The following is a 14087-nucleotide window of genomic DNA, read 5'->3' as shown; positions in this document are numbered from 1 at the left end:
GGCTACTCAGCAGACACGTGACTTTAAAGTTATCCATTCCAGTGAGACATAGCATCAGTTGATGACATGACACCTTACAACATTGAAGTAACACTTATGAGGGCTTCAAAATCTCCCTCTCCATCCCCAACCCCACCCCAGCCATGGAAGGGCTCAAGAGGACAGAGAGGTAATTTCAAATAAAATGTAAACTTACATCCTGGAACTTTTTACACATTGTCAACAAGGGGGGGAGGGGGGGAAGAGTGGAGGGGGACCAAAATAGAAATCATGGCCTTCATTCATTCATGATTTATTGCTTAAGTACAAACTGCTTGGTGCTGTTAGAAATTAATGCTATGACAAAATTTCACCGTATAATGAGTAACAGAAAACTAGAACAAAACATGAAGCGCATGTTAAATCCTTTAGCTGACTCTCAATAGGTCAACAGAAGCTCTTCTTTCATGGCCCCATAGGCAATTTCAACAACACAGGAAAAAAGCATAAAAATATTTAAACATGTCTTCTTCAATTATGTTTCGTATCCTGTAATCCCAGGATTACAGCTAAGGCTAAGTAAGACTGGGCTCTGCTTTCATTCTTACATCTTCCAATTCAGCCTACTCACTGCTACCAGAATACATTTTTGAAACACAAATATCATTCACCCATACTTAGAACTGTTAAATGGTTCCCAAACTGCTTCCCAATGCCATTCCGATTCGAGGCCCTCCTCATCTCTCAGGCTTCTTCCTGCCACACTCTGCAGCTGACAAACTGGGGCTGCACTGGTAATGCTCTGGATCTTCACCAGCTAACTCCTGCTCACATCTAGCTCAAAAACATCTCCCTCCCAGAGAAGCCCTCCTGCTTGCCCCAGCTCTAGTAAGGGCGGGCGGGTTACAGTCAGTGTTCTTACAATCCTTTGCATCACCTCCCACAACTTTCCCCCAACACTGTGTACTGATCTGCCTCCCATCCTAGACTATGTATGAAGTCAGAACCAGGCATCTGATGCCTATGTGACTTTAAGATACAGAAGCAGGAGCCGGGTGGGATTCCAGACACTGACTTCTGGCTGAGTACATGCAACCAGGAATGAAAACTGAGAAGCCTTCCTGGGGGGGGGGGGGGGGCGAAGAAGGAACTTTTAAAGGCCTAGCCTCAAAACACTAGTAAATTGCCAGGCAGTGGTGGCCCACGCCTTTAATCCCAGCACTTGGGAGGCAGAGGCGGGGAAATTTCTGAGTTTGAAGCCAGCCTGGTCTGCAGAGTGAGTTCCAGGACAGCCAGGGCTGCAAAGAGAAACCCTGTCTCAAAAAAACAACAACAACAAAAATAGACCTGGCTCCAGACAACAGCCAATACTGGTCAGAAACCTCATCAACTAACTACCTGGTCTGAAAACCACTGTCAACACAAGTTATCCAATGAGATCCAGACAATTCTGCATCTATTAATCTATCACCAATACCCATCTACTATTCATGGTTGCAAAGTCAGCCCTCAGTAAACATAACTACCACAGCTAGGCAGTGTGGCATAGGCTTGACAGATATGAGCTCACTAAACCTCAGATACTTTTTTGCAAAGATAAAATGGCCAAGTAGTAAACCCATCTTTGGATCAGAAACCCACAAGTAAACCCTGAGCTAAGCAGATTTTCCAAAGATGAGAGATTAACGCGTCCTTCACTGCTGGGAAGACTGGAAGGGCTTTGATTAAAAGGGCTCTTCATTGGCCTCTAAGGTAAGAAAGGTCTTTTAAGATTTAGTCATCTTCCTCCACACCTATTCACTGGGAAACCTCTTAAAATAAAAATTAATACATCCACACAAGCTGTTTTTCCCAAAACAGCAAAAGACAGGCAATAAATTGTGGGAAGGGGGAGGAAACAAGGGGAGAAATCTACAGCATGGAGAGGGATTAATTGGATAATACCAACAGAAGACACGGCAATGTTGGCTGAGGCTCTCCAGTAGCCAGTGAGTGGAAAGGCTCGGCTCGGCTGAGTCCTAGGTTTCTAACAGATCAAACACCAACCCCACTCAAGGACGCTGCTACTTCCACTAAACTTGTCTGTGCAAACTGCACCTCAGCTTCAGTAGTTCACACTCCATGATTCAACAAGAGACTGGCTGGGTTTTTTCCATCTCAAATACAATCTGTTCAAGTTTGCTTATAGGTAAGCTAGAGCATATCTGCCTAGAAAGCATGGCCATGGCCACGAAGCATAGCACTGCACTTCCCTCCACATGCCCCACTCTCTCTCTGCCCTGCACAGCTCCAGCCTCTCCTTGACCCCCCTTCATGTAAAAACCTCAAACTTTGTACAAACGTGCCCAGTGACTTCTCTGTAACACGAATTTATATTTAGAAAGAAAAAAACAAACCAAAACAAAATCCATTCCCCCGTCCCTAACTCCAACCAAAAACACACACAATTGAAAATTTATATCTATAAAACTAGGTCAATTTAGGAAGCATTCTACAATTAGATAAATATAGGCAATTCTAGATACCAAAGATAAGGAGCCTGAAATAAACACAAACACACACACACAACCTCTAATCCCAGAACTTGACTACTGAAGCAAAAGAAATTGGAGTTCAAGGTCAGCCTTGGTTACTATGAAACCTTGTCTCCAAAATACTAAGAATAAGGGCTAAGAAGTGGCTCAATAGTTATGGACACTGGCTGCTCCTCCAGAGGACCCAGTTCAACACCTAGCACCCATACGGCCTCTAACAAAGGTATCTCCAGCTCCAAGAAATATGCTGCCCTCCTCTGGCCTCCATGAGCAGTGCACACACGATACACAGACACACCTAGAGGCAAAAACCCCCATACTCATAAAATTTTAAAACATTTTCCGTATTTGTGCTCCCCAGGAGAACAGCCGCTGAGTGCTGAAAACACAGGAGAGTGCTGAGACTAAGGAGCTAACCCTGTTTCTCTGCACTTACACTGCTTCATGTCATTGGTGCCTACCATACTGTACAGTTACTCTGAAATAGTTTGTTAAAAAACCTTAAAGTTCTTTACCCTCCTTGGGCATGTAATACACCTATGTGAAATTCATATTGCGAATAAATATCATTCAGCAATGCAATTTTGCCTTACAGGGTCCAAGGGTGGACAAGGCTTGCTGTTCCTCAAGGCCCTAATAGAAGTGACACAAGCATCATGCACACAGTTAGGCTGAAGGCCCCCCCTTACAAAGAAATCACCATGACATAACCTGCTCCAGCACCCAACAATCCCAAGCTAGATTTTCTTGTAAGCGTTTTATTAAAATTCTAATGTTAGATCACTTCTACCATGTGGCTTTGCTAAGATATCAAATTTAACCTTTCTTCAAAAAAGAGAAGCATGGTATATGGGTGTTGGCTCCCATCTGCAAAGCTTGGGAAAGCTGAGGCAGGAGGACTGACTCTGGTCCAAGGATAGCCTGGGCTACAAACTGAGTTCCATGCCATGAGCCATGATAGCCTCGCCTGTTACAGCATAAGGTGCTACTGGAGGAGGGGCGGGGGCTAAATACTGGATGAGATGGGGAATAGGGGTGTGGAAACATGGGAAGTCTGGTTGCCAATCTTAGCCGCAAAAGTTCCACCCTTGGCCCAGGTTAGAAAAATCATTTCAATCTTGATCTGTGTCCCAAATACAACAGGAAAAAGGGGTAGGGAGGTAAGTGTGCTTAGAGTAAGCACTTCGGTTGGCTGTCACACTGAGGCCTCAGCTGGTTTTTTATTTAGGAGAATATTTAAGGAGGTTTTCTGATCAAGGGATAATTACTGACATCACTGACATCAACATGCCGGTTACCCCATGATTCATACTATGTCCACATGAAAGCCCAGGTTAATACTAAGGAGGCAGGAGTCTAGCTCACCCACCCACCCATTCACACAGCTGCTGACAGATGAGGCCAGAATACCAGTGATGGGAGACCATGAGATGACACTGTATGTGAACTGACAAAGACTGGGGGCTAGGGCAGGGGAACATACACACACATCCTATTTTCTATTTAAGCTAACAGTATCTTTGAGTAGTAAAGATAAAAATCAGTTTTCAATCAACTTTCAACTAGCAACCATTTCAAAAACAGATTTTTGGCTGGACATGGTAGCACACACAGCTTTAAAGCCAGCACTCTCAAAGAAGCAAAGGCAGACAGACTTTTGTGAGTCTGAGACTAGACAGAGCTATATAGTAAAACTCTGTGTCAAAAAAATAAGTAAGTAGGCACTAGAGAGATGGCTCATGGTTAAGAGCAGTCAACTGACTGGTCTTCCAGAGGACCTGAGTTCAATTCCCAGCAACCACATGGTGGCTCATAACCATCTGTAACAGAATCAGATGCCCTCTTCTGGTGTGTCTGAAGAGAGCTATAGTGTACTCACATGCATAAAATAAGTCTTTAAAAAAAAATCCAGAAGTTTCTGAGATGATTTCAACCTGAGTATTTACCTCACTTCACCTCCAACACGTCCACAACCTATCACATCTACTTCACACAAAAGACTTCAACAGAGATCATCACAAAAATGAGACACAAACTCTACTTCCTTCTAAAGTGCTCTATGGAGAAGACAGTAGAACCTGCAAAAGAAATGCTGTTTCTCACATACACAAGACCTGGAAGACCACGGGACGACCAGGGAAGGACCAAGGATCACCCAAACACCAGACCCCCAAGAACAAAGAGGCCTAGGTGAGCTCCAGCTCCCAAGCCCACCCTTAGCCACAGGGCACCACATGACACCTACTAAGGCCAGAGGGCATCAAGATGTCACCTTTTAAGAGGTGGCGCAACAGTACCAGCAACTGACTCTGTAGCATTCTTCTTACTTCCTGCTCTCCATCGTTCACTCTCCACTCTCTGGGTCAGACATCTTTGCGCCTGTTTCTAGGCTGCTCAGGTTTTAGGACTTTTGTATGTGCCTCCGAGACCAGTTTGTTCTCTTCAGTCACGCCCCTAATGCCCCTCTCGTTCCTCCATCTTTTCTTCTTGCTTTCATCCTTCTCTTTGCTTCTTAATTATAAATCCCAGACCTCTAACCAATCTGTGAATTCTGTAGACTCTAAAAGTAGCCAATCTTTTCTTCCTAACTCCTCCATCTTGATTTTTTTTTCTGTTCAAAGATCACCAACTACTTAACCCTTACCTTACCTTTCTCACCTTGCCTCCCTCCCATTCCTAATCGTATTAACTAAAATCCATGGTTGGCTATCCTCCAACAGTTACTGAAGTGAAATGAGTCACTGTCATTAACTGGACAGTAGCTATCTACATAGTGTTAATATCAAGTAGTCATGGGATAGCGTGGAGTTCATATCGGGCATCTGTAGTTCCTAACTATCTTCTGAACTATATATTTTTTTTTCAACTCTACCGCATCCTAATTCTGCAGGAACACTTCAAAATAAAAGGACATTGTTGCTAAATAACAATAATAATTAATCATGTAAAGAAATAACACCAGATGTGTAACTCATAACACAGGAACATAATCACAAAAATCCAAAACAACATAACTCCTTAAAACTAATTTCACTGTAATGGCATCTAGTCGGAGGGAATTAAATCTCAGACAAAGAATTCCAAAGAATGATTGTAAATATGCTCCAGGAAAATAAACACTGAGAACACGAACAACTAAATAAAATAAAAAAGGAGATGCAATATATGACAGAAAAATTCAACAGAGATAGAAACAAAAACAACAGCAAAAAAAAAAAAAAAAAAACCTAAAAATCTGGAAATTAAATAAATAAAAAAGTTCTGGGCTGCCAGGCGTGGTGGTGCACGCCTTTAATCCCAGCACTTGGGAGGCAGAGGCAGGCAGATTTCTGAGTTCGAGGCCAGCCTGGTCTACAGAGAGAGTTCCAGGATAGCCAGGGCTACACAGAGAAACCCTGTCTCAAAAAAAAAAAAAAATCGTAACAGAATATTTCCCCTAGTTTAGAAAGATATGAGACATTAGGGCACTAAACAGACAAAGCCAGAAAAGAAGCACCCCTCAGACTATAATTAAAACATGAAATCTAAGTCAAAGAAATATCAGGAGAGAAACACCAACTGACAAATAAGGTGGTGCCATTCATAACAGTGGTCAACTGAAACCTGAAAGCAAGGACAACAAATACCAACCCTGACTGTATACCCAGCAACACTATGTGTAAAACTGAAAGAAAAATAAAAACACCCCATAATTACTAACTCAGTTCTAAAAGAAAAAAAACAAAAAACAAAAAAAAAAACAAACTTGAAGAAATCTTTCAGAAAGAGAAAAAATATATATACCCATCCAGGAAAGAATAAATCACACTAGAATTAACAGATGCAGAGGGCAGAAAACCCAACAGTATAAAAATCAACAAAATGAACAGCAGTAGTTACAGTCAATACACACTTTGCAGTAACTCTGAACATTGCCCATTGTGCTGGGGCACACCTTTAATCCTAACACCTGGGGGCAGAGGCAGAGGTCTCTCTATGAACTCAAGGCCAGCATGGTCTACATCTGCTGTTCTCAAACTTCCTAATAGTCCTGTGACCCTTTGATACAGTTCCTCATGTTGTGGTGACTGGCAACCATAAAATATTTCCATTGCTACTTTGTAAAAGTAACTTTACTATTATAAATTGTAATATAAATATCTGTGTTTTCTGACTGTTTTAGGCAACCCCTGTGAAAGGTTGTTCCACACAAAGAGGGTCGACCCAGAGGTCAAGAACCATTCATGTCTACATAATAGGTTCCAGGCCAAACAGGACTTACACAAGACCCTGACAAGAAAATGTAAACAAAAATAAAAGGAAGGAGGGACTGTCTCAATTTCTTTCCCAATAAAAACACACAGACCAGCTGATTAAATCAAAGAGCAGAAACCAGGAGGGATGGTTCAATGGCTAAGAGCACTGGCTGCTCTTCCAAAACCCCTGGGTTTGATCTCCAGCACCCAAATGACCGTCCCAGCCATCTGTAATTCAATCCCTCCAAGAACACTGCACGCATATGGCACACAGATACACACTCATATACAGAAAATAAGAATAGTATTTTTTAAGAGCAGATACCATCGAAATGCTGCCTCCAAGAGACAGGACTCATAAGGCAAACACTCCCTGAGGGTGAAAGGATGGAGAAAGGACACTCTATCAGACCTAGGTCGCATGCAGGTGCCACCACCTTAATATCTGACATGGTGTCAAGCTACCTTCTGAACAGTATGTTTACACCCATGGACTTCAGAGGCTTCCTCCTGCAGTGGGCAGCAGTTAACACAAAGACTCATAACTAAAGTAATAAGAACGACTGTTAGCACTCAGTCATAAATGGGACAGCTGAACCAACACACACACACACACACACGCACGCACGCACACACGCGCGCGTGAGCTCAGGGGATCATGACAGAAGAGGGGGACAGAGAGACAGAGTGTAAGAGCTGGAGGGTAGGGAGGAGTCCTGTGCAATGCCATGCGGTGGCCACTCAATTCAGGAACTCACTGCAGCTGTGGGTATATGCACAAGATCCACACGAGACAAAGCCAACAATACAGTCAACTTCCAGTAGGCAGCAATGACTGGATGCAGAAGATTACAAAAAAAAAGGGATACTATGATACTATGGTGGGGAGACAGCCTGGAGGAAGTGAGGGGTGTCCTAGGGGGAGTGGAGGGGAGAATTGGACATATAATAAAAAATACATGTAAAAAGTACATGTGTATGAAACTGTCAAAGAATACAAGATATTCTTCTAAAAATGTAGCCACATTTCATGGTTTAAGTTATATTTGTGTCTGTAAGACATGCATGCCATGAAACACATGTGGGGGCTGGTTCTCTCGTCTCAGGAATTGAACTTAAACACCAAGTGCTTTTATACACTAAGCCATCTCATCAACCTGAGCTTCTCGCTTTATAATCCTCAAAATAATCTAGTTAAGCCTCAAATTATTCTATAAATTATTCTATCAATACCAGACATAACTTTTATGGTCACTACCCTGCAATGTGTATCTACTGAATAAATAATACCTCTCATGGTTCCCATAATATTTCACTGTGGGGCTGGCAAGATGGCTCAGAGGGTAAGCGCACTGACTGCTCTTCTGAAGGTCCTGAGTTCAAACCCCAGCAACCACATGGTGGCTCATAACCACCCTTAATGAAATTTGACACCCTCTTCTGGTGCATCTGAAGAGCAGCTACAGTGTACTTATTTATAATAATAAATAAATCTTTAAAAAAACTATTTCACTGACAGAGACTATCTCCAATTATGAAAACAAAGTATCAATAGCAGTAAGCAGACTTTTTTTTTTTTTTTTTTTTTTTTTTGGTTTTTCGAGACAGGGTTTCTCTGTGTAGCCCTGGCTGTCCTGGCACTCACTTTGTAGACCAGGCNCTCACTTTGTAGACCAGGCTGGCCTCGAACTCAGAAATCCGCCTGCCTCTGCCTCCCGAGTGCTGGGATTAAAGGCGTGCGCCACCACGCCCGGCTAGACTTTTTATACTAAGAGTAAAATGAAGGGAGAAAATACCCTGACCTTCCACCCTCACTAGCCTACTGTCTCCGAATACACACAGTATATTCTTGGGTGTGGGTGTGTGTGTGTGTGTGTTTGCTCACGCGCGCATTTGAGAAGTTCTGGCTGGTCTTTAACTCACTATATAGACCAGGCTGACCTTGAATTCACAGAGATCTGTCTACCGATCTTGCCTCCCAAGTGCTGGGATTAATGGCATGTGCTAGTCCATCAAACTGTTCAACAGCTTCCTAAAATATTTATGAAAAAAAATGTGCCTCAGTCAACTTTTTTTTTTTCTTTTTTTTTTTTTGGTTTGGTTTCTCTGTAGCCCTGGCTGTCCTGGAAGTCACTTTGTAGACCAGGCTGGCCTCGACCTCAGAAATCCGCCTGCCTCTGCCTTCCAAGTGCTGGAATTAAAGGCGTGTGCCACCAAGCCCGGCTCTCAGTCAACTTTTAAGTGCAAGAGCAATTTTAAATAAATTAAATTAATACTACTTGTATATCTAGACAGTGTGAAAGTACTTTCAAGCTAAGCATAGTGTTAAGTACCTATAATCATAGCATATAGGGAATGTAAGCCATCTAGACCAGCCTGAGCTACAGTGAGTTCAAAGCTAGCCTGAACTATATAATAAAACTCTGTCTCCAAAGAAAAGGAGGGGTAGGAGAAAAAGAGGTAAGTGTATTCATATTAAAGAAATGTACTGACAACTTTATTTCAAATATGGCAATTATCAATAAGTGCTTTTTTTTTGCCTGATTTCAAAATGTCTAAAATGAACCAAGACACTGATCATATTTCACTAAAACTTTTAAGTCCAAGTCACAAGGAACAGACTGTTTTAATCCTTGAAGGTACAGTCTCTACCACATAAAGAACTTCCAAGTTCTATAAACAGAACAGTCTTCAACAATCTCCAAGGTAGCAGGAGACAGTCTCTATAAATTACTCCAATTACCCACCCCAGTGACACAAAATAAACCAGAGAAAGAGCTAGAAACTGTGTTTGAACTGCATGCTCCCCTTGGCATTCTCCTTTCTATTGTGCACCCACAAGAAAGAGCTCAAAGTTCTCCTATTTGCCAAGCCCTTGTGATTGCTGTCCTGACAATGCTCAGCAGCAAATACTAAAGCCTGAGTCACTGGAGAAAGCAGCAATTCTGAAGGAACTCCCTTTACTCTCACAAAGCCAGAAAGATTCTGAGGAGGATCCTTGGCAAAGGCCTGGGTGTGGGCCCTGGCTAGCTCCAGAGGGCTGTGCCTGCCGCACAACAGTTCTTGGGAGCCTCCTTTTTGTTTTTACGGAGGGAAAAGACGAGGACTATCTTACATTCCTTGATGCCCATCCATATCTGTATTCTTCCCAGCCATGACATGTTCATGCCACTGTGGGGGCTAGCCCCGATTACTACTTCTGACAGGTGTTGTCTATCTCCAGATCTGCCAGCACTCCATGAACACATACACCGCCACATCCATGCAAACACACGATCACGCCCACACGCCTAGCCGCTCTCAAGATAACCAGTAACCTTCCACATCAAAGGTCATCCCGGAGGCCACGCCTGGCGTTCTTTACTAACTTGCCTTGTCCTCAGGATGAAGGTCCAAAGGCCTCAGCACTGCCCACGCGGCCACAATCTCCACTTCCTCACCTCATTCCCAGCTGACTCCTCTCCACAATCTACCCATGGCCACCCTGTTGCTCACCCTCTCCCTCACTTCCTGGCCTCCATCCACTCTGTTCCCTCTGCCTCAAAACACTCCTCCTCCTCCTCTCTACCATTTACCCTTCTTACTCGTCCTTGCTGTAGAGTCACTTCCTCCAGGATCCCCTCTTCCACCTCCACCTCCCCAGGGCATCTGCTTCTCATCAGCACACGGACCACCTACTCAACTCCCAAGCTACTTCTCTCCCCGCCTCACACACCTGAGGATGTGCCAAGACTGACTCTCACCCACCATTACTCACAGAGGCACTCAAGTATCTGTGTTGAACATATTCTAAGTGCCCCTGATCGACATAATATAATTATGCCCTGTGCAACACAAGAAAATGATTAAAATCAGCTATGACATAACAAAGACAATAATTTGGTTACTCTTTGGCATGAAATACAAACTACACACGTGTCTACAATCACCCTTAGGAAAGGTTTTAAAAGGGTGTGTTACAACGTGTTACCAGGTAATTACTAGCTTCGTGCTCACTACTTCTGTTAGGCAAACCCAAGCTCGTAAGGGGGACAGACTGAAAGTAGCAATGAAGGAACCCTGGGTGCTGTGGGTCAAGACTTCCGCTGTCTGCTCCCACCAAAGTCTCTTAGCCTGACTCAAAATCTGCTGGCTGAAGGCAGGGAGCTAGTCCTTCATCCACTGCTCCAGCTTCTAAGCCTCGGTAAAAGCAGGGATTCCCTTCACTCTATTCACTAATGGTCCCAAGGACATAAGAGCAGGTTGCCAGGAAGCAGACCTCTCCACACTCTGCGCAATCACTGAGGTGGGCAGTGGGAGCTACTTTCTAAGGCCACATGTCCCACAGTAAGTTACAATTTAGGGCTTGTGACACTACATTTTTCCAAAGTGATGTCATAAATGTGATGGTGCTAGGCTCTCTGGAGCACTCGCTCACCACACCCTGCACTCCCTACAAGGAGGAGCTAGTTAACCATCCCATCATCTGCATGCCTCCCATCCAGTACTAGCTAACCCTGTCAGATCCCTAGGGGAGTTGGACTGTCCATCCAAACTCTTCAGCACTTCACAGACAAGCCAATAACTCCAGCAACTCTCACTGTAAAGTCTTTGGAGCTGGTTAATTTTGATGTGTGATTTTTTTTCAACATTTTTTTTTCATAATAAAGTTCAAAATAAACTTTTTAAATGTTTTAAATCAAATTAAAATTCAAAGAAGACTCTACGGCTAGAACACTGTTACATCTTTGGAATTTTTGCTAAGGCTACAACTTGTCCCTATCCTTCTCTGAAGAATTTTTTTTAAAGGATACACTTCAAAACCTCTGCACTGAAAACCTTCCAGAGATCTGCATTACAATGCACTTTTTACTCTTATTCACTCCTAAGCATGTCTTTAATTTCTATATCAACCATTCCTGGAGTATAAAATAGCTATTTCCCAGGGTATCTTCACTAGAAACAGCCAATTTCATTCATATACATCCCAACACAATCTTTAAAAAGGATAAAAAGCCTGACTCTCAAAAGCTGCTGTAACTCTCCAGTAACCTTACACAGAACTAGTCATGAGGTGTGACCATTGCTTGTTAGGTGACAATCTATAAAACCCAAAGTGTTCCAAGAACAAACTATAACTGCTGGTAGGAGTGGAGGGTCCCATCTATCTATCTATCTATTTGTAACGCCCCCCCCCAACTCACCCTAATGAGGCATGGAATTCTATACTCTGTGTAGTGAACATTTTAAAAGAAAATTTTTAATAGGGAAAGAGAAAATGAGAGCCAAGGAGGAAGGCGACTCTCACATTCCACAAGCTAGGCTGGCTGGAGGTTCTGTTGAGAAGTTTCTGTTTTCGGTTCGGTTTAGTTGGGTAGGGGTGTTTATCTGTTTTGGGGGTTCCTTGTTGTGGTTTGTTGTTGCTGGTGGTTATGATGGTGGTGATGATGTTGATGGTGGTGGTGGCGGTGGTGGTGGTGGTGGTGGTGGTGGTGGTGGTGGTGGAGGAGGGGTTTTTTGGACAGAGTAATTTTACAGACTCCCTGAAACATGTTTTAGATTAAAGAGACCCTCAACAATTCCTTTTAACTTTACTCCCCAAGCCCAAATTTTGGACCGTGGATCTGTTCAAACGTATGACGTGTGAACAGCTTCCTAAAAGCAAATGGGGACTGAGATATAATTTAGGAAGTGATGATGCAAATCTCCCGGGGAGCAGCAGGGAGGAGGGGAGGTGAAAAAGTCAGAGGAAATACCCTCCTGATGGCTGGGCACCAACTCATACCAAGATGAGGGGGAGGCGGAGTGGCCTCCACAGGCCAAGGGAAAAGGGGCAGCCCTGCCCCATCAAGAAGTGCCAGCGCCGCCACCTCGTCCCTCCGGCTCACCCGTGGCCCCTCACCCCAAGCCGGCCTCGGGCCAGCGAGTCCCACAGAGGGCAGCGCGGCCCGGGCGGTCCTGGTCGTGGTCCTCCTGCTCCTCTTATTCCTATTCCTCCTCTTCTTCCTCGCCCCCCCCCTCAGCGTCCCCTTCCCGCAGCCCTCCTCGGGCCGAGGCCGCGGTCCCCGCCCGCTCCCCCGAGGCCCGGCTTCCGCGGCCCAGCTTCCCGGGGCTCCGGCCTCCCTAGGGTCCCCACCGCCACCCCGAGGCCCGCGCCCGCGCCCCTGCCCCCACACTTACCCCCAGAAGCCGCAGGGACAGCGAGGCGGCAGGCTGGGCGCTTTGCTGCGCTCGCTCCCGGCGTCTCCCATGGTGCTCGGCGGCGGCGGCGGAGCTCGGAGGCGACGGCGGCTGGGCCTGAGCCCCCCTCGGAGGAAGCGGAGGCGGCGGCGGCAGCGGCGGGGGGCGCGGGGCGGGGGGAGGGGGAGGGAGCGGGCGCGCAGGCGGGCGCGAGTCCGGAGCTCCGAGCCGGGATTCCAGGCGGGTCAGCTGGAGGCGGGCCGCACCACTCGGCCTGCGGAGAGGGGGGGGCGCGGCGAGGAGAGGGAGGGGAGCTGCGGAGGAGGGGCTGGGCCGTGCGAGCCGGGGAGCTCTGGCGGCCTTGGCGGCTCTCTCCGCCGCCCCCCAGCCACGGCGCTGTCCCGTGCGGCGGCGCTGGCGGGTCCGGGGCTGGGTGGGGAGGAACCCGTAGCCCCCGCCGGCAGTGGAGTCGCAGCGGCCGGCTGTGACGCCCCGGGCCCCCGCTCGCTCCGTAATCCCCTCCCCCGCCCCGTAGACGGCGCTGACCGGACAATGGCCGCTCCGCCCCCTCCCCGAGGCGGACACCCCTCCCGAGGCGGCGCGATGGTCTCGCCCGGGGGAGCCGCCGCCGCCGGAGCCCGGCGGATCAGCTGGTATCCGGGCGTGCCACTTTGTTCAGGGCCTCGGAGGCTGGGCGGTGCGTGCCGGATCCGCCCGAGTTCCTCGTGAGAACCGCCTCTCAGCCCTCCATCTTCCCAGGACTTTTACGAGAGCTAGCCTGCGCTCCTGGCTGAGGAAGGGGAGCGGGTTTCAGAGTCCAGTGGGGGAGCTTTGCCTCCACCCCCCGACTGAGACAAATGGTACGCCCCAAGCGGGCCGGGGGCCCGATTAGTTGTTTGGGGTGACTTGGGTCGGTCCCAGAGCGGCGGCGCATGCGCCTGGAGACCTGGTAGTCGGTCCAGAGGTGGGTGGAGCGTTTCCAAACCCGGAAGTTGTCTAGGTGTCCTGCGTCCACCGCTGGCCGTCTGGGTCTTCAAGGCCACTGCTCTCGCGCCCCTGATGAGTGCGGCGAAGCGTTCCTCCCCAAACTGCCAGCCGCCTAAGAATCATGCTTCCCATTTCTCCTACTCCCAACCCACTCTGACAGTTTCCCCCGGAAAAGTGGCCTCCGTCCTGGCAT

At 46.6% G+C, this 14087-nt stretch overlaps 1 protein-coding gene across 2 annotated transcripts in view; it reads right to left on the bottom strand.

Moving 5' to 3' along the window:
• Positions 1 to 13174, bottom strand: part of Zfand3 (zinc finger AN1-type containing 3) — a 203349-nt gene extending 190175 nt beyond the window's left edge. For both annotated transcript variants that reach the window (XM_029471010.1, XM_021186522.2), the window contains exon 1: positions 12908 to 13174. In XM_029471010.1, the coding sequence (XP_029326870.1) occupies positions 12908 to 12978 (71 nt within the window). In that variant the 5' untranslated portion in view covers positions 12979 to 13174. The remainder of the gene's footprint in view (positions 1 to 12907) is intronic.
• Positions 13175 to 14087: the final 913 nt, after the last annotated feature.

The sequence above is a fragment of the Mus caroli genome, chromosome 17 (assembly GCF_900094665.2).
Source record: "Mus caroli chromosome 17, CAROLI_EIJ_v1.1, whole genome shotgun sequence".
NCBI classification, from domain to species: Eukaryota; Metazoa; Chordata; class Mammalia; order Rodentia; family Muridae; genus Mus; species Mus caroli.
The sequence above is the reverse complement of the archived record's forward strand: the minus strand, read 5'-3'. Positions and strand labels throughout refer to the sequence as shown.